Here is a 24,319-nt window from a genome sequence, read left to right as displayed (position 1 = left end):
TGGACTGGGGTTGCTCGGATGGGACCTGACTCTTTGAATCTGCTTCCCTATGTCTTTTCTCCCAGGTTGTTTGGTCGACACTTACATAGTGCACTTTCTAACTTCTATAGCGAAAAGAAATTTGTTCATGCTGCAGGGATAAACTGGGCCAATCCAGTATGTTAACATTCTCTTAGATCCTGTGCATTCCCATGTTTTTTCTGAAGTATTCCACTTAAAATCGTCAGTAGTCAAATCCGTGGTAATTATCTTATGATGGCATTTACCTTCCAGTCACCACTTGACTGTCGGTGGAGGGGACTGACATGGTCCTTCAAACCAATTGAGGGAAATGTTATTCTTATAGGATGTAGATTTGCTTTCCCCCCATGTTGAGTTCAGCCCAATATTTTAAAATGAGTTTGCAGCAAAAAATGACGGCTGACAAGAGAAAAGTTGTCTTAGAATAGGAGTGGTGTTCTGTGGGCTGCCCGGGTGGACAGCATTTGAGGTGCTTTCAAGGTAAGAAGTAATGACGTTGCTACGAAATATTTCAGCTGCCGAGAATGGTGGTACTTTGCCCTGAATGCTAACCTGCACGAGATCAGAGAGCAGAGGAAGCGCTGCACCTGGGACTTCCTGTTGTGCCGCGCCCGCGACGCCGTGTCCTACACCGACAAGTACTTCAGCAAACTGAAAGGAGGCCTGCTGTCCGCAGACGACACGGTGAGCAGCTGTTGCCTTGTGTTTCTTGTCATCAGAGGGTAAGAATGCTGTTCTCTCAAAGGCTGACGAAAATGGAATCTCTGAAGGAATCAAGTCCCTTGCTACAGAATTGCATTTCACGGGATAGAGTGGGTCTTACTAGGGTGAGAGCTTGTTGGAAGGCCATGGCCTCGCCTCGACCAGAAGCGTCCTACACCTGCTGCTTGAGGAGAGCGGGCCACGGGCTGTAAGGAGGTAAAGAGGCTGTGGTCCAGCCGCGCCTTCCTGCCCCCTCCCCACGCCCATCCCCTTCTCCCTTGTGCTCTGTGCAGGGCTCACAGAGACTCTTCAGCTAGTCACCTGTCTCTCCTCAAAGCCCATTCCTCGTCACTGATTTTGTTCTCTGCGTCTATAGCTCATGTCTGTAGGCTTTGGCCTAAACTTTCCCTAAGCCCAATTGATTTGCTTGAGGTTTTGAGGTAGAAGCTGGGCAGAGGGGATGAAGTAGGTGGTGAAGGTCAGTTTTTCTTGCTAATTGTAGGGTTAGAGCCTCTTAGAACCATCAGGCCTGGAGTGCTGGCCTGGATCCCAGCCTGCTCTAGTACCTCTCCTCTTCTCCTAGGAGAGGGAGTGGGGATTGCTGATTGCTTGGCTCCTGGATTTGTTTCCGTTTTGTGAGCATCAATTTTTGCAAAGCGATTTAGACTGTTTCTAATATTTCTTCTCAGGTGTTATCTCTTAATTAACTTTCTTTAGTAAACCCTTCCAAGCAAAAAGGAATCTTACTTTCCCTTTAGCACCTGTCTTTACTCAGGCTGCTCTAACAAAATGCTATAGCCTGGACTTAAAAAACCAGCCATTTATTTCTCCCAGTCTGGAGGCTGGGAAGTTCAGGATCCAGGTGTGTCAGCTTGGCCGGGTTCTGGTGAGATTCCTCCTCCTGGCTGCCTTCTTACTGTGTGTGCACATGGCCTTTTCTTGGTGGAGGGAGAAATCTGTCCCCTTTCTCTTAGAAGGGCACTAATCCCATCATGAAATCCCACCCTCACGACCTCATCCAACCTAATTACTTTCCAAGGTCCTATCTCCAAATCCCATAACATTGGAGGTTAAAGCTTCAGCATTTGAACTGAGCGGGGCACAAACATTCCTCCCATGAGAGCATCCCACGGTGTGGCAACCACTCAGTACCGAATCCCTAGGCGTTCTCACCTCTCCTGCTGGCACCCTGAGGCATGACCTACTCACTTTTTCACCAGTGTCAGGCCTGGTTACTGACATGGGAAACTTCTGGAAATGATGGGGTCAACCAGACATTTTTTTGTTGTAAATTATGTGCAACACACATAATTTCCTTTTCCTAATGTTAGGGTATAAGAACAGTTTAGGACAGCGAATTCTGTCTTTTGCATATTTGCATGTAGCTGGCTGCTCTTGGTCTTTCCTAACTAGCATGAAACAAATTTAAATGCCTACTTCCTTGCAAATGGACATGTGAAACAAAGGAGCTAGAGGCCTGCACACTTCCTGTGTAAACGTGATCCTGAGTTTCCTCATTGAAGTGGGAAGAAGAATAACTAGTCACCTTCCTCTGTAGTTACTGTTGGTCTCAGGGACCAAGTACGGTTAGGGTTATGTGGAAGAGATGTTTAAACCGGAAGCATAGCAACCATCGACCTAGCTATTTGTCGTCACTGTTTCCTGGCCTTCAGTGGAGATGTTGGGGACCGGAGAGGTTCCATCACAGTCCTTGCAGTGAGTGGTGTGCGAGAGTGTCCAGTTCTCTGGAGCTATAACACCTGTTCAGTTTGTTTGTTTTTGTTTTCACCCCAACAGGAGGAAATGTGTCGGATTGAAGAGGAACAGAGCTTTGAGGAATTGAAGATTTTGCGTGAGCTGGTGCACGAACGATTTCACAAGCAAGAGGAGCTGGCAGAGGTAAGGAGCCCTCTGTGAGGAGACGTGCTCAGCCCCAGCACTCTGAGCGCTTCCCCTTGTGTGTGCTTATCCTTGGGGGCGAGGGGTGGGCAGCCACAGCTGGTTCTGTCTGTGGGTCCTCATGTTGCTCATTGTTGATTGGCACAGAGCCTGCGAGAGCCTCAGTTTGATTCTCCAGGAGACTGTCCTGGAGACCCAGGCAGCGGTGCGGGCAGTGGGATGCTGCAGTACCTTCAGTCCTGGTTTCCTGGCTGGGGTGGCTGGTCTGGGAAGCCAGTCGAGGGACTGTCAGCAGAGCAGCATGAGCAGTGGACTCCTGAAGAGATCCTGGGTAAGGCGGCTCCTTCCCCTTAGCCCCTGGGTGGCGGTGAAGGAGATGGTGGGTTCATAATAATTTGTCTGCTACTTTTGAAACAATCCATGATATTTTCAAGCAAACAAAAAGAAGAGATTTGTAAAACTGTTTTTGTCTCATGTTCATAGAGGCAGAGCGAGGCAGTTTTGGGAGGCACTTCATTTGCAACTCTGCTACTAAATTTGAATATTAGCACCTTGTCAGGTAGATCTTAGTGACAGGGATGGTAAGAGAACTAAATGTGAGCAAGTTCAGAAATTTTAAACTGACGCTCCAATCCCAGTCCAGAGCCACTCTTCAGACCCACAACGCCCAGTATGGTTTCCATAGCCACATATGACCTTTTAAACTCTAATTAATTAAAATTAAATAAAACAAAACATTGGCTTTCTCAGTCACACTAGCCACATTAGCCACACGTGCCAGGTGTGCCCACGGCCCTGGACAGTGCAGGTGGAGAATGTTTCACTATGTTGGGCAGCACGGCTTTCTCCTGTACTTGCCTGTGAACCTGAACGCCCTCCTGGTTGGGAATAAGTTAGAGCCCTGATGAAGCAGTTGGGTCGTTTTAAATTAGTGAAGAAAAACAGTCACCCACAACTCTGGAGTTCTTTCCAAAGACAGGGACAGTGGATACACAATGTCATCATGACTGACCAGTGTGCCTGGTTTTGCTTCGGAAGTTTTCCCATGTATTTTCTTAACGTCGTTTCTTCCTCGTGGGCAGGCACCGAGGACTTTTTTGACCCCGCTGCGGACGCCTCCTGCATGAACACGTACACCAGGCGGGACCACGTCTTCGCCAAGCTGAACTTGCAGTTGCAGCGGGGCACCGTGACTCTGTCGCACCAGGAGCCAGGCACTCCTCAGACCCAGGAAAGTGCTTTCATGCAGCTTGAGTTTTCAGGTACTGCCCCAGAACCCCCGGCTGGTGTTCATCTCTCAGGGTGCCCGTGTCCACGCGAATCTCATTATTTGAGTAGTTACGTTCTGGAAAGTCACCTCGATCATTGTCCCCAGCGGGAAGCACACAGTTAGGTGCCTGGGAGCCTCTGGCTGTAACACCCATTGACCGATCAGTACAGAACCTTGTCTTACCTGTGATGCGTTTAAAGACACCTTATCTAATATATACTGTTGATTCATTAATGCTGAACTCACAGCCAACAGTAGTATAACGCCTGCCTGAGTGAAGCTTATCTAACAGAGATTTTTCTCTGTAAGACACACCACAGCCTTTTTGCGCTCAGGGACACTAGACAGCACTTCAGCACTATGTGTGGGGGCCATTGTGAGCAGTGAAATCAACAAAAAGCAGGAAAAGGCAAAAAAACCTGGCACTTAATGGACCCTGAGAAGGGCACAGTGTATAGTGTGAGAGCTGGAACAAGAAGGCAGAGCGTGCTTTGTTCAGTCTCAGCTGGGAACACACATTTTTTGCTGCCCTGCCCATGTCCTCAAAAGCACCATGAGCATTGGTTTGGGGGCGACAAATACATTTTAGTGAATAGACACACTCGCAAATACAGAATTGGCCAATGATGAAGATCAGCTGTGTTTGACTTCTTGTGACTTTGAATTATAGTTGTATAAATAAATACAGAGGTTGGTTTTTACATCTCACAAATATTTCATTTCATAAAATAGTCACTTACCTGAAGTTTCTAGTATAACTTAGAGGCAAATGACCCCATGACCCCCCCCCCACCCCCTCCCAAAATAAGAGCCAGTTTGTTTGACTTTATAATCTTGAGAGTCAGGATTTTATAAATGTAATATGGACTAGCCCAGCGGTTCTCAACCTGTGGGTCGCAACCCTTTCACAGGGGTCACCTAAGACCATCGGAAAACATATATATAATTACATATTGTTTTTGTGATTAATCGCTATGCTTTAATTATATTCAATTGTAACAATGAAAATACATCCTGCATATCAGATATTTACATTACGATTCATAACAGTAGCAAAATTATAGTTATGAAGTAGCAACGAAAATAATTTTATGGTTAGGCGTCACCACAACATGAGGAACTGTATTAAAGGGTCGTGGCATTAGGAAGGTTGAGAACCACTGGACTAGCCGATTGCTTGAATTTAATTGTAAAGTGCTCTATTTAAAATTTGTTCTGCTATGAAGTGTCTGATATTCCTTATATATTTGTATAGGTGGATTTATACACATAGATGCATAGATAAACAAATAGGGTTTTTTTTTTTCCGATTTCAAGGCAAAATAGTTCATGATATCTAATAGCCCTCTGTAAGATATTATACCTAATGCTTATAAAACACTTTAGGCTGTCATGGCGTAGTATCAACTCTTATATTTATTTTTTTATAGATGTAAAGCTTTTGGCAGAATCCCTTCCTCGAAGAAATTCTTCCTTGCTTCTAGTCCGGTTGGGTGGCCTGTTTCTTCGAGACCTGGCCACAGAAGGAACGATGTTTCCTCTTCTGGTCTTCCCTAATCCAGTACGTACAGCGGTGGGATGGCGAGTCCATCTGGGTCTGTTTTAGGCAAGCAGTAGTTAATAGTAACTTGATTCACTTTGACATTTGATCATCTTGAGACAGATGGCCAATTAAAGACAATCTGGATTTAGATAAGTTATTTATTTATTTTTATTTATCTAAGAGAGAGAGAGAGAGAAACATCTATGTGAGAGATATTGATTGCCTGTCTCCCACATGTACCCTGACTGGGACTGGGCATCAAACCTGCAACCCAGGTACGTGCCCTTGACTGGGAGTTGAACCCGAGATCCTTTGGTGTGCGGGCTGAAGCTCTAAACATTGAGCACTCTGGCTAGGGCTAGATAAGTTTTTAACATTTGTTAGAGAGCAAATGTTGGTGGGATTTATGGCAAGGCCCTCTTCCTCCCCTGTGTTGTAGCAAACATGGAATAGTTTGCTCTGATTTGGAAGAAAATGCCATTAGCACCGCTGTTTTCTGCATTTCAGGGTTAATGTGTGAGTTTCCTCTGTGTGTGACAGACCTTTGTAAGCATCCTGACTCTTAGTCACTTGATAGGACCTATTATTTTTTAGAGTTCCAAGAAAAACCACCTCAATTTCCCTATATATGCTAATTTTTACATAGAATATTATTTATTAGTTAGATCTTCAGTCTTAACAAATTGTCCAAGATATGGTCAGAATAATTGAATAAATTTAGCCACTTACTCTGCCCATGATATTTTTTGTCGGGGAGTGTGTGGACTTGTGGAGAGAGTGGGAGTGCAGAGTGAGAGTTTGAACAGCTTACACGGTTAGTATTCCTTATTTAGCAATCATTCATTAAATGCTCAGAATGCCAAGTAGCATTGTCAATGCAGAAGAAAATATGTGTTTTCACTAGGTTGGGAAAAAGGCACACACTAGAGGGATCGTTCTGCAAGTCATCTGTGATCTGATGTCAGATGAGTTTTGATTTGATTGTGCTCGGTGAGAGCGATGCCAAAGCATGTGTGCCCTCTCTCGCTGACATTTATGCATTTTGTGTGTGTTAATAGCAAAAAGAAGTTGGCAGAGTTTCACAGTCTTTTGGTCTCCAAACAACATCTGCAGACAGAAGTGATCACTACCCTGGTAATTTGTAATATGTTCTTAAAACTAATCCTGGAAAATACGATGATTCCAGATCAGTAGTCTTGGTTACCCGTAAAAGAGGGGGCGTGTCCTGTTGTGTGGCCTGTGCTTTGCTGTGTGGAGCCCTGTTTGACTTGGAGGCAGCCTGGTGCTCCCTGGGGCAGCCTCCCAGGTCTTTAGGGTTCTTGGTTTCCATAATGAGAGCAAATGCAACCACCTTTCTTGAGGAGTCTTCTCATAATTAAGGGTCAATCCTTATTAAGGGTTATAAAATGTGTAAGTGTGAACTAATTGGAAAATAATTTAGGAGGTGTCTTTTTTTTTCCGAATGCCTCCTGGGTCTGTTAAGCATCGGGTGGCTGATTTTGCCGTGTTCCGTTTTCTCACTCTGGTTCTTTCCTCCAGCTGCAGACTCAGAGGCCCCAGTGTTTGAGATGCTGTACGAAAGAAACCCAGCGCACAGCCATTTCGAGCGGCGGCTGAACGTCAGCACCAGGCCCTTGAACATCGTCTATAATCCCCAGGCTATTAAAAAAGTAGCTGACTTTTTCTACAAGGGAAAGGTTCATACCTCAGGTTAACTCTTTTGTTTGTTTGCTCTAATGTTCCTTTCTCAAGACATCTTTCCTGTCATTTCTGGCGCTCTGGACAAGGCTTATTGCACATTCAGGTGGCCTGTAGTGGTAGAAAAGGCCTTAAATCAATATCCTTAAATATTTTCTTTTTCTTTGCCTCTATTTAGCAAACATTTTTTAATACTTCCCATTCCATTCGGATGGCGGTTTCCTTGGCTACCCAGGATATCTTAGATCACTTGAATTTAGGAGGCATGTCCACGAATTTCCTTCTAGGTGGCAGACAGGATCAGTGTCTGTTTTGCGTGCTTGGTGCAGCATTAAATGCTGCAAAGTTCATCATTGCCCTCTCCCACGTCACTGCCTTCATGTCTTCCTTTGTTTTCTGCAGTAGGTGCAGAAAAGGTACTTTTGTTGAAGGGAAATTGGTAAAACAATATTACTTGGCTGAATGTATCCTCTCCCTCCCTCTTATAATAATTAATGAAGCTGTTTTAGTTTTTGGTTTCTTTTTGAATTCTTTTCATGTAAATACTAGCCATACATGTCTTGGCTTCATTGCTCCTTCACTGATAGAATATAGAAGGCATTTCCCTCTAAATTCCATGTCTTCTTTCTTTTTTAAAAAAACAATATATTTTTATTGATTTCAAAGAGGAAGGGAGAGGGAGAGAGAGAGAAATGTCAACGATGATAGAGAATCATTGGCTGTCTCCTGCACATCCCCTACTGGGGATCGAGCCTGCAACCTGGGCATGTGCCCTTGACCGGAATTGGACCCAGGACCCTCAGTTTGCAGGCTGACGCGCTATCCACTGAACAAAACTGGCTAGGGCCCATTTCCTCTTTCAACATAATGTCAGGCTTTTAAAGTTTTGAAATAAAATAGTTTGGACTCTTTTAGACAATAATTCAAGAAATTCTAGCACCTGATGTACCTTGCCTGCCTTTCTCCTTCGGGTTGTCCCTCACCCATCTGTGCTTCGCTCCTGTTACCCTATATCAGGGGTGGGCAAACTTTTTGACTCGAGGGCCATAATGGGTTCTTAAACTGGAGCGGAGGGCCGGAACAAAAGCATGGATGGAATGTTTGTGTGAACTAATATAAATTCAAAGTAAACATCATTACATAAAAGGGTACGGTCTTTTTTTTTTTTTTTAGTTTTATTCATTTCAAACGGGCCGGATCCGGCCCGCAGGCCGTAGTTTGCCCACAGCTGCCCTATATAGTGCCAGGCCAGGCTGGAGGAAGGAGCTGTTGTCATAGACTGTTTTTTAGTTTTGGTGGAAATTCTTGGTGAGAACAGATGTCGCAGCGCTTTCGTCCACCACGCCATTTGAAGAGTCTTATTCTCCTGTCTGTTTCCAATCTTGCAGGCTTTGGTTATCAGTCTGAACTTGAGTTGAGAGTGGCTGAAGCTGCCCGAAGGCAGTACAACAAACTGAAGATGCAGACCAAGGCAGAAATCCGTCAAACTCTCGATCGTCTGCTAGTGGGTGACTTCATTGTAAGTGGCTATATGTAAACACTCTTGCGGGGCTGGGGAAGGGGCAGGTGTGCGCTCTGTCAAGTTCTTTACCTGTTTTGGATAAGCATGGTAGTATCAATACAATGAAACTATGAAATCCTTATCAGCTAGCAAAAAAAAAAAATCTTAGGTCTTTTACAGTCAGAGTTTAGTGAATTAAAAAATCAAAAATCAAAATGTATGTTTGTGATCAGATCATGTTTCTTCCTTGTACCAAATTTGGAACATTCTCAAGACTCATCTTTGTTCCATTTTCTAGACCTGATATTTTATAAAAATGTTTCACTTAAGAGTACCCCCTTTTCATTTACTGTTACCAGAAGAAAAATAACCAGATTTACCCCTCAGTTTCCACTCCAGGATATGATGGTCACTTTGTGATGCTAAGTGACCAGCTGATGCAAGGATGTCATAGCCAGTGAGAGCCAAAAAACATCAGTCCAGCCAAACTCAGTTTCCTAACGCTAGCATGGAGGTGCACTGCCGAGATGAGGCAGTAGATGGCGCAGTTAGAGTGTGGCTTCTTTTGGACAGTGTAGAGCGTGTTGGGGTGTAAGATGGCAGGACTGTTCTAAGTAAAAGGTTTCAGAGCCTGTGCATAGTGTGGGATGGAAAGTCAGCACTGTTTTCTGTTTCTGTGTGTGTGCTTCAACACAAATTACAGTTAGTGTCCTATTTTCTTAGACAAGGACTTCTTTTTGATAACATACACATTAGCTTTTATTACATACGTGTAATTGAGACCGTTTTAGTTGCAGGGAAGAAGAGGTGACAAATTCATGAGTTCTGTTTTTTTAAAATATGTTTCAAATGTTAAACCTTATGTTTTTCATTAATGTACTCTGGCTTTAAAGTCCATAGTTACTACCGGCTGTCCTATATAATAAAAACCTAATATGCTAAGTGTCGACCGTTTGACCATTCGACCAGTTGCTATGATGTGCACTGATCACAAGGGGGAAGACGCTCCGACTGTTAGGTTAGCTTGCTGCTGGGGTCCAGCCGATTGGGACTGGGTGACGTGGGCCAGACACGCCCTGGAGCCCTCCTAAGGTCCCTCTCCAGCCCCGATCGTGCACTGGTGGGGTCCCTTGGCCTGGCCTGCACCCTCTTGCAATCCAGGACCCCTCAGGGGATGTTGGAGAGCCAGTGTCAGCCTGATCCCCACAGGCCAGGCGGAGGGACCCAACCCGTGCATGTGCACTGGGCCTCTAGTGAATAAATAAAAATATTTGGATTTCTATGTTTAGTTCCATCATTTCTGCAATACTTCATAGTACTAAGTTATATAGATTTAGGAACAAGATCTTTCTTAAGCCATCAGTCATCACAATTAAAGAAAGGCTTGGGCCCTGACTTATAAAGCTGTTCAGTTTCAGCAATGTAGTTAAAAGTTATTTAATTGTAGTTTATTTTATTTTTACAGGAGGACAGTAAACGGTGGACTGTACGACTAGATATTTCTGCCCCTCAAGTGATATTTCCTGATGATTTCAAATTCAAGAATCCTGTGTTAGTTGTTGTGGATCTAGGAAGAATGCTACTGACAAACACCCAAGGTATAGTACGAATGGGAGTACTGAAAACATAACTTGGTAGGTTAATCTGTCTATGCTTAACCAAGTAAAGCTTAAAAAAAGGTTTATTAACATTTTAAAACTCCAAAGTTCATTTGTTACTTTAAAAATAACAGCTTTATTGAGATATATTTTAATATGTATAATTCATTCGTTTTTGGCATATTGCTAGAATTGTGCGTCTGTCACTGTTACCTAATTCCAGAACATTTTCATCCCAAGAAGAAATTTTAAACCCATTAGCAGTCACTCTCCATCACCCCCTCTCCCAGGCCCTGCCAACTACTAATCTTTCTATCTCTGTGGATTTCCCTGTTCTGAAGAAGAGGCGGCAGCGGGGAGAGGGGGGGGGGGGGGCTGGAATGGTTTTGAATTTTAGAGGATGTTTATTAAAGCTGGGGACAAGGAAGGGCTGGGGAAATGAGTCTAGGCTGGTCTGCTCTGGCTCACTAAGAAGTCCAGAGAAAAGGGGGCTTTGGGGACAGGCTCAGGGGGTTTGCCTGGGATGAACTGCCGCTGCCCTTTGCTGCCCTGGTTGCAAGCCTTATGGGGTCCCTTAGCATTTAGGAGGTGCATGTCTTTGGGGAAAGAAATGGGGGCGGGCATGGGTATGCTCCTGAGAGTCAGGGAGTGTGCCTGTTCTGAACAGTTTATAAGAACGGAATTATGCAATAGGTGGCTTTTTATGTCTGGCTTCTTTCACTTAGCGTAGTGTTTTCAGGATTTATCCACATTGTATCATGCATAAGTACTTCATTTCCACTTAATGGCTGAATAATATTCCTTGTATGATGGACATTTGTGTTGTTTCCACTTGTGGCTATTATGAATAATGCTGCTGTGAACGTTTATGGGTGGACTTTTGTGTAGACATTGTTTTCAGTCTCTTGGGTATATTTCAGTATGGAATTGCTGGGTCATATGGTGACTGTTGCCAAATTGTTTCCTAAAATGGCTGCACTGTTTCACTCTCTTACTAGCAGTGTTTTGAGGGCTCCAGTTTCTCTACATCCTCGCCAACACTTGTTATTATCTGTCTTTTGGATTATAGCCATTTATATGGGTGTGACATAGTATCTCATTGTGTTTTTTTAAATATATATATATTTTATTGATTTCAGAGAGGAAGGGAGAGGAAGAGAGAGATAGAAACATCAATGATGAGAGAGAATCATTGATTGGCTGCCTCCTGCACACCCCACACTGGGGGTGGAGCCCACAACCAGGGCATGTGTCCTGACTGGGAATCGAACTGTGACCTCCTGGTTCATAGGTTGATGTTCAACCACTGAGCCATGCCGGCCAGGCCTTTTTAAAATTTATTTTTTTCATTGTGATTTTTATTTGTATTTCTTATGTAACATTTTATATTTTAATGAACATTATTTCTCAGCATTTAATTTTAGGAATAGAGATTTAATCTACTTAGGGATATTTGGGACATATATAAAAAGAGATTACTGGCCCTGGCTGGTGTAGTTCAGTTGGTTGGAACATTGTCCTGTACACTGAAAGGTCGAGGGTTCAATTCCCAATTAGGGCACATACCCAGGTGTGGGTTCGATCCCTGGTTGGGGTGTCTAAGGGAGGCAACCAATTGAGGTTTCTCTCTCACATTGATGTTTCTTTCCTCTTTCTTCCTCCCTCCCTCTCTTTCTAAAATCAGTAAAATCATATCCTTGGGTGAGACTTAAAAATCCTATATAATAAAAGGCTAACATGCAAATTGACTGAACGGCAGAACGATGGGTCGCTATGACGTGCACTGACCACCAGGGGTCAGATGCTCAATGCAGGAGCTGCCCCTGGTGGTCAGTGGGCTTCCACAGGGGGAGTGCTGCTCAGCCAGAAGCCAGGCTCACAGCTAGTGAGCGCAGCAGCAGTGGTGGGAGCCTCTTCCGCCTTTGTGGTAGTCAGACATCCCCCGAGGGCTCCCAGACTGCGAGAGGGCACAGGCTGGGTTGAGGGGCACCCCCCCACCCCCCGAGTGCATGAATTTCATGCACTGGGCCTCAAGTAAATAAATAAAAAATAAAGAGAGACTCCTGGAAGGTAATTTCATGCTATTATAAAATCCCCAATATAGTCATTTTTATCTTGAGATGGGAGGGAAGAAAGAGAGGATTCATGGCATAGGAGAGATTAAGGAAATTAGGTGAGCAAACCCAGTGGTTTTTTTCTTTTTAAATGCTCACCCCTGGACATTTTTTCCATTGATTTCTGGAGAGAGTTGAAGGGAGGGAGGAGGGGGAAGGAGAGAGAAACATTGGCGTGAGAGGGACACATCGATTGGTTGCCTCCCGCATGCATTCCTATCAGGGCTGAGGAACCTGCAACTGAGATATGTGCCCTTGACTGGGAATCAAACCCCTGACCCTTTGTTCCTCGGGCCAACATTCTAACCACTGAGTAACTGGCCAGGGCCCCAGTGGTGTGTTTTTGTAATTGTCTTAACTCTGCTCGGCTGTACAAGAGAATGTGAACACTGGGGCTAGAACATGAAATATTGAGAAATCGCTGATTGCGCAGCACTGATCTAGGTGCTGGGATACTGTGTTGAGTAAGACAGATGAGGCCTCTGTTCTTTTGGAACATTCTAGCGGGGGGAACAAAATGAGCACACAGACAAAAACAGGAAAAAGCAAAGACTTGTGGAGAGTGATGTAAAAAGGGTTGGAGATAGCAGCTCAGGGCAGTGCAGCTCATGGTGGGGACACAGTTTGGGGTAGCAGCTTGCTGGTTTGTGCACCCCGATATGTGTCCCTATGTATACAGCAGGTCTCTATGTTTTCTCATGTTTATATACTTGCTCTTTGCGTTTTGATTTCCAAATAATAGGTAAGTTCACACTGAGAAAAATGGTAAATACAGAATATCAGCTTCAAGTTTTTGTCCATTTATTTTTATTAAATTGGGGTTGGTTGATTCTCTACTTCTCTTGATCATTACCTTAAAGAAAAGAAGGCAAGAGCAGACATAGACTTTGAATCCTCTCTTTTTTACCTGCAGATGACTCTGAGAGGAAGAGTGTGGATGAGTCAGCCTCTGAAGAGAATCAGTTTAGTGATGATGAGTATATGACCCCTCTTGCCACACCTCCTAACACCCCACCCCCTGAGACGAGCAGCAGCAACGAGGAGAAAACACCTCCATTTTCTATCAGCGAAGAGCAGCTCCAAGCACATCTGTTGAGCACAAAGATGTATGAGAGGTACTCCCTGTCGTTTATGGACCTCCAGATCATGGTGGGGCGAGTGAAGGACAATTGGAAGCATGTCCAGGATATCGATGTGGGGCCAACCCACGTGGTCGAGAAATTCAATGTTCACCTACAGTTAGAACGCCGATTGATTTATACTTCAGATCCCAAGTACCCCGGAGCCGTGCTCTCAGGTAACCTGCCTGACTTAAAGATCCACATCAATGAAGATAAAATATCCGCCCTAAAGAATTGCTTCGCTCTCCTCACCATGCCAGAAATGAAGACTTCTGACTCTCAGATCAAAGAGAAGATTTTCCCCCAGGAGGGTCAGCGGGGAACTTTGCAAGACTCTGTCATGAATTTAACCCAGAGCATCGTGATGTTGGAGCAGCACACCCGGGAGGTTCTGGTGGAGTCACAGCTCCTCCTGGCCGAGTTTAAAGTGAACTGTATGCAGCTTGGTGTGGAGAGCAACGGCCAGTACATTTCCGTGCTCAAGGTGTTTGGGACCAACGCTCACTTTGTGAAGAGGCCTTATGATGCCGAAGTCTCCCTAACTGTTCATGGTTTGCTCCTGGTGGACACCATGCAGACATATGGTGCAGATTTTGACCTTTTGATGGCGTCACACAAGAACTTGAGCTTTGATATCCCAACAGGAAGCCTCCGGGCTAGCAGGTCCCAGTCTCCTGTCTCTGGATCCAATGTGGCCCCCTTCACTAATGTTGTCACTGGGAGCGACCCGTCAGCGGCTAGTGTCTCACTTGACAGAGTTCTCACCAAAGAACAGGAGTCCCTCATTAAATTGGAGTATCAGTTTGTGAGTTCAGAGTGCCCATCAATGAATTTGGATAGCACTCTCCAGGTGATTTCATTGCAGGTAAATAATTTGGATATTATTCTAAATCCAGAGACAATTGTGGAGCTGATTGGTTTTCTTCAAAAATCCTTTCCCAAGGAAAAGGATGATTTGAGTCCCCAACCTTTACTGACTGACTTTGAAAGAAGCTTTAGGGAAGAAGAAACTTACCAAGCTACATATGAACAAAACACCGAGGTTGCAGTGGAGATCCACCGACTTAACTTACTGCTCCTCCGGACAGTGGGAATGGCGAATGGAGAGAAATATGGCAGAAAAATTGCGACTGCTAGTATAGGTGGCACCAAAGTCAACGTCTCAATGGGGAGCATGTTTGACATGAATGGTTCTCTCGGTTGTTTGCAGCTTATGGATTTGACACAAGATAATATTAAGAACCAATATGTTGTCAGTATCGGGAATTCCATGGGCTATGAAAATATCGTCAGCGACATCAGTTACTTTGAATCTGTATTTGTCAGAATGGAAGAGGCAACCCTCCATGAAGCGTTGAGTTTCACATTTGTGGAGAAATGGAAGCAGGAATGTTTTCTCAACCTCAAGATGGCTTCCCTGCATTATAACCACTCTGCTAAATTTTTGAAGGAGTTGACGTTGTCCATGGATGAACTGGAGGAGAATTTTCGAAGTATGCTGAAAAGCGCAGCCACCAAAGTCACCACCGTGCTCGCTACCAAGACAGCTGAGTACAGTGAGATGGTGTCACTCTTCGAAACTCCAAGGAAGACGCGGGAATCCTTTAGCTTGGAAGACAATGAGATCTATGGGTTTAGCCCAGCTGCCTCTCATGCTGACACTGTAAAGCTAATCTTGAACATAAACATTGAATCGCCAGTTGTTTCTATCCCTCGGAAGCCCGGGAGCCCAGAGTTGTTGGTAGGACACTTGGGACAGATATTCATCCAAAATTTTGTGGCAGGAGATGATGAATCCAGAAGTGACCGTCTGCAGGTGGAAATCAAAGACATCAAATTGTACTCTTTGAATTGCACCCAGTTGGCAGGCAGAGAGGGTCCTGGGTCTGACATAAGCCGGGCGTCTTATCCTCCCTCTGGGTCTGCCAGTACCAACAGCCAGGAGGAAGCCCATTTCACCCGACATGATTTCTTTGAATCTTTGCATAGAGGTCAAGGTGAGGAGTATTAATCATGTCTCATTTTATTTAAAGGCTAGAGGCCCGACGCATGAAATTGGTGCAAGAGTAGGTCTTCCTTCCCCTGGCTGCCTGCACCAGCTTCTCTCTGGCACCCGGGACCTGGGCTTCCCTCGCAGCTCCGTCTTCCTCTGGATGGTCGTCCGGTCTAATTAGCATATTATGCGTTTATTATTACAGATTCCAAACCCAGCTCATGTATACTTTGTGTAAAGCAACAACAAAAACCTTTTTTTTTGAATTATCCCCAGTTACTATTTAAGAAATCACACTGGACTCTTAATAGAATGCTTCATATTAGGTTGATATGTTTTCAGCTTTTCCATCCAATGCCATATTTGGTGAAATAATAATTTTTTAAAGTGGCCCCCTTTGAAATTGGGTGAGTACTTATATATAGGGATGTTTCAGGAGTGGATTCTGTGAAAAGTACTGTTTAATTTGGTCAAATACATCTGCTTTTTTAATTTCTAAGCTGTAGGTATTTCCTAGTTAAATGTCGTAGTCCAAGGCAGCTAGAGGGATTGACATAATAAGAATCTGAAACTTAGTCTGTGGATGTTATGTCCTCTTTTTAAAAGTGTCCTGCCATCTTTTGTAATGGGTTGGTTCAGGGTTCTAGGAATAATATGCCCAATCTGATATGCTAAAACCAAACAGTTCAATCTGTTGGTCTTGGCATCCTCGGAAATCAGGTAAGCCCTGGAGCCTGGCTTTATTCATTGGTGAAGAAATAATGCCTTTGAGGAATTCTTCCTCTGTGCTTCTCAGATGTTAATTCACTGATTATTTCCATGCTTACCCAACGATTGCTTTCTCTGCTTGTTATACAAGCTGTCACTTAGAACCTTGTATTGTCCCGATTCTGACTTGGGCCCGTTAAGAGGAATCCACCTATGTCTGCAAGCTGGGTAAGGATGAGCAAGTTGGTTTGAAAAATGCCAGCTCAGGGCTATGAGAAGCTTATTGTAAACCCTGGCCTGGATTCATGTTCACCACATTGTATTTTGAAGCAACCAAATGGAGCATGTCATGAAAATATTGTTTCTTTTTGTGTATAAATTGATCTTGTGCCTCTGCTTGCTCTGAGTTTTGATCTTGGGATAGTCATCAAAGTTTGTGTTCAATCATGGACCTCCTGCTCTATTTCCTATATCCTGCTCTTAATTAGCGATAACGCGGTAGGTAATAGTGTTTTCAGACTGTCATTTCCTCTCTCTTATGCCAGCCTTTCACATCCTGAACAACACCACCATTCAATTTAAACTGGAGAAGATCCCTATAGAGAGAGAATCTGAACTGACTTTCTCCCTTAGTCCAGATGACCTGGGAACTTCTAGCATCATGAAGATCGAAGGGAAGTTTGTCAATCCAGTTCAGGTAAATACCTTGTTAATTTTCATGTCCAGACAGTTACAGTCACCTATTTTATATTTAGAATATATATGTTTATATATTTTCATACTATATATAAAGTATTGGAAGGAAAATCTATAAATTCAAGGAGATATCATTAATGCATATCAGTATTGATAACTTGTTCTAGTCAACATGGAGTCCTTTTAGTGTGGTCTTTTATCCCTGGGGAATCAGTCTTATCAGCCGTCTTCTTGTGGAGAAGGGGTGTGTTTTATAGAGGAAGAGGGCAGATCCTGAATTCCATTGCCATTCAGAAACGAGGAAAATTATTGCTTAAAAAGTCAGTGTCTCTTTCCCAGGAGGACATAATTCTTGTCTCACTCTGGCATACTTGGCCCAGCCTATAAAATAATCTGATGATATCTAAGCTGTTGACAGATCCTTTCAGGGGAGAATTAGAATTATTCTTGCCCACTTTGAAATGAAATGGGCCTGGATGGCGATTTCTTATGTGTGTGTGTGTGTGTGTGTGTGTGTGTGTGTGTGTGTGTGTACATACATTTGTCATCCCCTTTCCTTTAAAAGTGTAATTTTTCCTGCTTTCATAGGGATGAGAGAAAAGAGCATAACATTATAAAACAACAAGGACAGGCAGGATCTTAGGACAGTGGATCCTAAGCTTGGGCAGTAAGTGGTCATCAGTCTGTCAGGAGTGCTAACAGAAGGTGTGTACTTTTTCATATCAGTGGTTCTTGAATATAAGTCTTTGGGATTTCTATTTGTTATGTGTGTGTGTGTGTGTGTGTGTGTGTGTGTGTGTGTGTGTGTGTACATACATTTGTCATCCCCTTTCCTTTAAAAGTGTAATTTTTCCTGCTTTCATAGGGATGAGAGAAAAGAGCATAACATTATAAAACAACAAGGACAGGCAGGATCTTAGGACAGTGGATCCTAAGCTTGGGCAGTAAGTGGTCATCAGTCTGTCAGGAGTGCTAACAGAAGGTGTGTACTTTTTCATATCAGTGGTTCTTGAATATAAGTCTTTGGGTGATAGAACTGTCCCCAAAGCTTTTCTCTGCATTTTCATCTTAAATCTAGCACATAATGTTAATTCTATTGAATTATATTGACTTATTTTTATAGTTATTATTGCTTTACTATAGTTTTTGATGATATTCTTTATTATAAATGATTTTAAATTATTATTTAAAATATCTTATTATGAAAAACTTTAAACATACACAAAAGTAGAATATCTAATGAACCTTATGCACCCAAAACTCAGATTTTAAGGCAAATCCCAGACCTCATGCCATTTTTATCTATATTTTTGGAATGTATCTCTACAGACTACATACATTTTTGACACACCTACAATAATGTTATCATGTCTGGTGAAATAAATGAGGATTTCTTAGCATCATTAAATTTTAATCCATTTTTCAAAAATGTCTTTTCACTTTAGGCTTGTTCAAATCAGGGTCCAGACAAGGTCTGCACGTTGCATTTGTGGGTCTCTATTAATTTAGGTTCCCTCTCATTTTTCCCCCCAGGCTATTATTTTGTTGTGAAAACCAGGTCAGTTGCCCTGTAGAATGTCCCACCTTCTGGATTAGCTGTTTGTTTGGTGTGTTATTTAACTTGTCCCCCCACATTTCCTGTAAACTGTAACTTAACTCTACAGATTTTACTGGATTCAGGTTCAATTTTTGTTGTTTTGTTTTGTTTAGGCCAGACACTTCAGAGCTAGTGCCGTGGACTTCATAGTGCATTGTGTCAGGAGACATGTAATGTTTGGTTGTCCCTCAGTGATGCTAAGATTGGTGATTGTGTTCCGGTGGCAGGAACCTCATCCCTTCATTGCAAAATTCTCGTTCATTCATTCATAGAAGAGCTTATTCTACATGGATGAACCGTGATGGGATAAATTATTTAATTAGGGGTTACAAAATGATAACTTTCTAATTTTATCATTTTTATATCTGTTTGGAATTCCTCTGTTAAAAAATTGCTCTTAAGTAAATAAAAAACTTGCTTGAAAGTATTTTAAATGAGAACTTGTAATTAAAAACAAAATAAGGGAGAAAGGAAACATAGGTAGTAATAGATCATTACTATTACTATTAAAGAGCACTCTCTATTTGTTTAGCTGTAAACACAGGTGGTTATGCTGCCTGGTGATGATCAGTGGTTTTAGAACCGTGGATCTTGTTTCTGTGGTACCACAGGGACTTGTAGCAGCATTCCCTTCAGTTTCTGCAGTTGTTCTTGTGTGGTTAGGAAGAGTGATCAGGCCTACAACCAGTTGCACTTATTGAACACTTATTGTATATAGGTTATTCCATGAGGTACTGGGGGAGGCCTTTGAATAGACAGGGTCAGAGAGAGTTAAGGACAGAAAAGAAACAAAGAGAAAGTTCTTGCCATATAACTTCTTTGGAAACCCATAAAAGGCAACTTGGGTAATTTTTGGGCAGTGCAGCTGAGTGCAATTAATGATGGTAACAGGATAACTGATTTTTTTTCTTTGCATACAGGTGGTGTTAGCGAAGCATGTGTATGAGCAGGTTTTACAAACACTGGACAATCTCGTGTATAGTGAAGACCTGAATAAGTTTCCAGTCAGTGCCGCCTCCTCACCTTGCCCTAACTCTCCTCTGCCTTCCCTCAGTACCTGTGGAGAACCTTCCCTTGAAAGGAAGGAGAATGGATTGTTCAGCCACTCCAGCCTTTCTAACTCTTCTCAGAAGTCCTCGTCTGTGAAGGAGGTCAGATCTTTTACCCAGATTCAAGCCAACTTTTGTATATCAGAGCTTCAAGTTCAGCTAAGTGGTGATCTGACCTTGGGGGCCCAGGGGCTTGTGAGCTTGAAGTTTCAGGATTTTGAGGTGGAATTCAATAAAGACCATCCTCAGACCTTATCCATTCAGATTGCCCTGCGTTCTCTGCTGATGGAAGACTTATTGGAGAAAAATCCAGATTCTAAATATAAGAACCTGATGGTGTCTCGGGGAGCGCCTAAGCCGTCAAGTTTAGCACAAAAAGAATATCTCTCTCAGTCTTGCCCTTCGATATCCAATGTGGAGTATCCTGACATGCCTCGCTCGCTGCCTTCCCACATGGAAGAAGCTCCTAATGTCTTCCAGCTGTATCAGAGACCTACCTCGGCGTCCAAGAAGAAGCCAAAGGAAGTCCAAGACCAGGACTGTCCCATGACCCCACCTCCTTCTCCAACAGTAGACGAGCCCAAGACGCTTGCTGGAAAGAGTAAATTTGATGATTCCTTGGTCCACATCAATATATTCTTAGTGGACAAGAAACACCCAGAATTCTCTTCCATGTACAACCGAATTAACCGGAGCGTTGATGTTGATTTTAACTGCTTGGATGTGCTCATCACACTGCAAACTTGGGTCGTGATACTAGATTTTTTTGGAATTGGTTCCACTGCAGACAACCATGCAATGAAGGTACCTACGCCTGAGGACCTTCTACAAAACGTGAAGTCAGAAGCAAATGCCCTGCCAGAGCCTGAACTTCAGGATCCAGTTAACACCAGGCTGGATCTCAAGGTGTCAGCTCCCTTTCACTCCTTGAAGTTCGAAGAATGAATTTTAGTTTGTTTATTGAAATGCGATCATTGTGCATTTACTCTAGAAAATAGATCCATTGGCAGGGGAGCTATATGTATCTGTTACAAAAGGGTAGACAATGGCTTAGAAAAGGTTTGAGTGTAAATCCCATCTGGTGGCAGGGAAAGTAAACGGTTTAAAAAACTTTCTTTGGTTTGTATAATTCAGTGGAATTACTTAGTTCCTCTGAGCCTCAGTTTTCTCATCTTCCATCATCTAATTAAGATAACAGATGTAGCTGGTTTCATAAGACAACAGGACTATAACTGCCCCTCAAAAATAGACTTTTTTAGAATAAGAACTTTAAAAAAATTTTTAATGTAAAGATTTTCAAATATATCACAGAGAGAATCTTCTTACCTAATAATAGACAAGCATGTAAATTGACCATACCTTCGCTACACTTACCAGCCAGTCGGGAGAGTATGCAAATTAACCTAACAAAGATGGCGGTTAATTTGCATACGTAGACTCCAAGCGGTGGAGTGAAGCCTGACAGCCCCGGGGCCGGTGGAGCAGCGAAAGTCTCACGGCCGCAGGGCCGGCTCCAGCTGGAGCCCGGCCAGAGCGAAGGCCTGGGTGCCAGGTGCCAGAGGAAAACCGGTGCCAGCAGCCAAGGGAAAGGAAGGCCTATTGCATGAGTCTCTTTGTGCCACAGGCCTCTAGTCTATATATATAAAAGGCTAATATGCAAAGTGTCCCCTGGGGAGTTTGACCGGGAGACCGGGAATTTGATCGCTTGCTATGACATGCACTGACCACCAGGGGACGGCGTGGAATGAAGGGAGGCCCTGGCCGGCAGCCAGAAGGCCCCTATTGGCCCTGATTGCTGGCCAGACCTGGGGACCCTATCCATACATGAATTTTGTGCAACGGGCCTCTAGTAGTATAATGAATGCCCATGTACCAAAACCTGTGGGAATCATCACATTTACTTTTCTCTTTGCTGAATTATTTAAAGCAGATTCTAGGTATCATTTCATCTCTACAAACTTCAGTCTTCATTCCTGAAAAATATAGACTTTTAAAATATAACTACAATGCATTGTTACATCTAACTACCTTAGCAAGAATTTCTTGGTACTACGTATTCCCTTATTTTCTCAAAAATGCTCATTTACTTGTGCATTGTAGAGGAATGAACGATTTAAGAAGCTTCATGTCTTTCCTTTGAGGTCTACAATACAGTGGAATGCTTTGCTTTTCTGAGCCATAGTTTACTCATCTACAAAATGAGGAGAATTAAAAGGACATTTGAATCTTTTGAATGGAGATTCAAATAAGGTTCACATGTTACAGTTGCTGTCATGTCTCTGAAATCTGTTAATTAAGCCAGTTTTCCTTCTCCTTTATTCCCCCCATGCAGTTGACTTGTAGAAACTGCAGTGTGCTGCAGGGTGTCCCACATCTCAGATTTGCCATTTGATTCTGTTATCTTCTAATTTTAGAAATGGAAGTTAGTTCTAGAGACTTGATCAGATTCAGGTTCGAGTTTTTGGTAAAAACATTTTTTAGGTGGTGCTGAGTGCATCCTATTACTTTACGCCAGGAGGTATAAGACATCTGGTTGTCTCTCTTTTAGTGATGCCCCAATTCATGCTAAGATAGGGGGTTCAGGTGGTGACAGCATAGACAAGCAGCCATAGACAAGACACTGCAGAGCCTGGGTTGTAGATTGCCCCTTTGAGTTCCTATCTTATCAGCTCTCTCCTTAGTCCTTAGATTATGGTTTGACTGGTTGAAGAAAGCTAAAATGAAATTGGCATCAATTTGAAGTTTTACCTTTCTGCTTCTTCCGTGACTTTGTTCTGTTGTTCTGTTAAAGGACACCCTTCCCCGCCCTCCCCCCCTCCTAGTAACATTTGTCTAACTTTGTCTTCTGTGTGCTTAGGTTCATTCACTCTCTCTCGTGCTGAATAAGACCACCAGTGAGCTTGCTAAAGCAAATGTGTCCAAATTAGTGGCACACCTGGAAATGATTGGTAAGTCGGGAAAAATCAAACTTGCAAAATCTGGTAAGAATTTGAACATCTTGCTCACAAATCTAATTGTCCTCACATGCTGAGTAAGGTGTGGAATCAATGGCTTGATTGCGCTTATAGGCCTGGCCATGGTTTATGACATTGATTCTCAGATGCTTCCTTATGGATGAGAATCATCTGCTCATCTTGTTAAAAATGCAGGTGTCTGGCACAGTTACCCCCCTCCCGCCCCCATCTCAAGAATCTGATTTAGTAGGTTGGGATGGGGCCCTGGTGTCTGTGGTTTTAACAAACTCTGTCTGGTGATTATATAATTTTTTTTGGTCTAAACTGGGACATTTTTGAGAGTGAAAGGAGGCATTATTAATGATTACATCTGGGGAACGATTATTCGCTAATTACACCTGGTGTGTAACAGGCTGTTTCTGGGAAAATGGGGCATATGTTCATTCGATCTATTGCAGTAAAGAGGGGGAGTTACCAACAGGGGGTATGATTTTAGGCAGGAGGATACTGTAGCAAACCTGGCATTCTTTTTTTTTTAAACCCTCACCTGAGGATGTGTTTTTACTGATAGGAGAGAGAGAGAGAGAGAGAGAGAGACAGACAGACAGACAGACATTGATGTGAGAGAGAAACATCTATCGGTTGCCCCCTTATGATCAGGGATGAAACCTTTTGGTGTATGGGATGACACTCCAACCAACTGAACCACCCGGCCAGGGCCCTGGCATTCTTTCCAGTGGGACTCTGTAAGTTGCAATCCTTATAGAAAATCTGTGATCAGCTACATCAAATTTTAAATAGTAGGGATCTCTAAAGTGAATAAAAAACTATTCCTTCCTTAAGGACTAGGTAATGAAATATGGTCGACTACAAGGCTCAGATGTTGACCCTGTGGTTAAAAACAAGAATGTCTTTTGGGGGAGGAATAACTGAAATTGAGGTGTTTTTGCCTGGTATAAATCAGTGTCTAAAAGATGCCTAGCAGAGATAGTTCTTTGAAATTGGAGAAGCTTGGGTATTTCTTTGGGGAAATTAAGAATAAAATATTAGTATGTGCTTTTGACTCATTGGGAGCTGAATTGGTCATCTGTATATATAAAAAGCCATCACACGCTGGGCCTCTAGTTTTATATTGCTAATTACGATGATAAAATTTTACAGAAGCAACAGTTCAGCATATTTCTTTTTACTATTCACCCCCTGTTGAGAATGACTCAGTAGAGGTTCACTGCTCAGATGCCTGAGTTTCAGCAACCTTCTTTCTGCCCACCTTCCAGGGGCCTCCCTGCTGCAGTGTCGGAGTCTTTAGTGTCTATCTCATTAATGCTGTTTTTATTTATTTTTTATTAAATCATACCAAAATCCACTTAAGGTTGCTTGAATATCTGACACATGTCTAATACTTCCTTTTTCATTTTTTTTATCCATAGTACAATGAATAGAACTGAGGATATTTCACTAGTTCTAATTAGGAGTCTACTCTCAGAATGGATCATGCTCCTATCTGTAGTTGTAAATGCTTTTCTCTTTAAATTGTGTACACATTTAGTTTTATTTCTTTCCTATTGCAAATGTTCAAGTGTGATGTTGCTGTGTCATTTCAGTCCCCTGCGGACTTTTGCACTGAGATTACTTGAAACGTTGCATAAAACATTTTTTCTGGGTGTGTTGGGATGCAAAAATTTGTTTTTGCCATGTAGTTTGAGTAAATGGTGGGAAGTGTGAGGCATGTGTGTGTCAGTTTTTGTTTCAGACACGTTGAAGGTGTGAGACAAAACAGGGTACATAACGTGTTCTAATCTCACATCCCTAGACGGAGACCTGGCCTTGCAGGGCAGCATCGGGAGCCTGTCTC

At 43.0% G+C, this 24,319-nt stretch overlaps 1 protein-coding gene across 1 annotated transcript in view; it reads left to right on the top strand.

Annotated features, from left to right (window-relative positions):
* Nucleotides 1-24,319, top strand: part of VPS13D (vacuolar protein sorting 13 homolog D (S. cerevisiae)) — a 236,959-nt gene that overhangs the window by 16,521 nt on the left and 196,119 nt on the right. The window contains 14 exon segments of the mRNA XM_006766790.2: nucleotides 537-705; nucleotides 2,521-2,622; nucleotides 2,770-2,953; nucleotides 3,705-3,884; nucleotides 5,323-5,453; nucleotides 6,494-6,569; nucleotides 6,975-7,145; nucleotides 8,522-8,652; nucleotides 10,100-10,232; nucleotides 13,260-15,464; nucleotides 16,714-16,865; nucleotides 19,382-20,416; nucleotides 22,368-22,458; nucleotides 24,278-24,314. Coding sequence (XP_006766853.1) covers nucleotides 537-705; nucleotides 2,521-2,622; nucleotides 2,770-2,953; nucleotides 3,705-3,884; nucleotides 5,323-5,453; nucleotides 6,494-6,569; nucleotides 6,975-7,145; nucleotides 8,522-8,652; nucleotides 10,100-10,232; nucleotides 13,260-15,464; nucleotides 16,714-16,865; nucleotides 19,382-20,416; nucleotides 22,368-22,458; nucleotides 24,278-24,314 — 4,797 coding nt within the window.

This window comes from Myotis davidii, unplaced genomic scaffold (genome assembly GCF_000327345.1).
Source record: "Myotis davidii unplaced genomic scaffold, ASM32734v1 scaffold299, whole genome shotgun sequence".
NCBI lineage: Eukaryota > Metazoa > Chordata > Mammalia > Chiroptera > Vespertilionidae > Myotis > Myotis davidii.
This window is presented reverse-complemented; position numbering and strand designations above follow the sequence as displayed.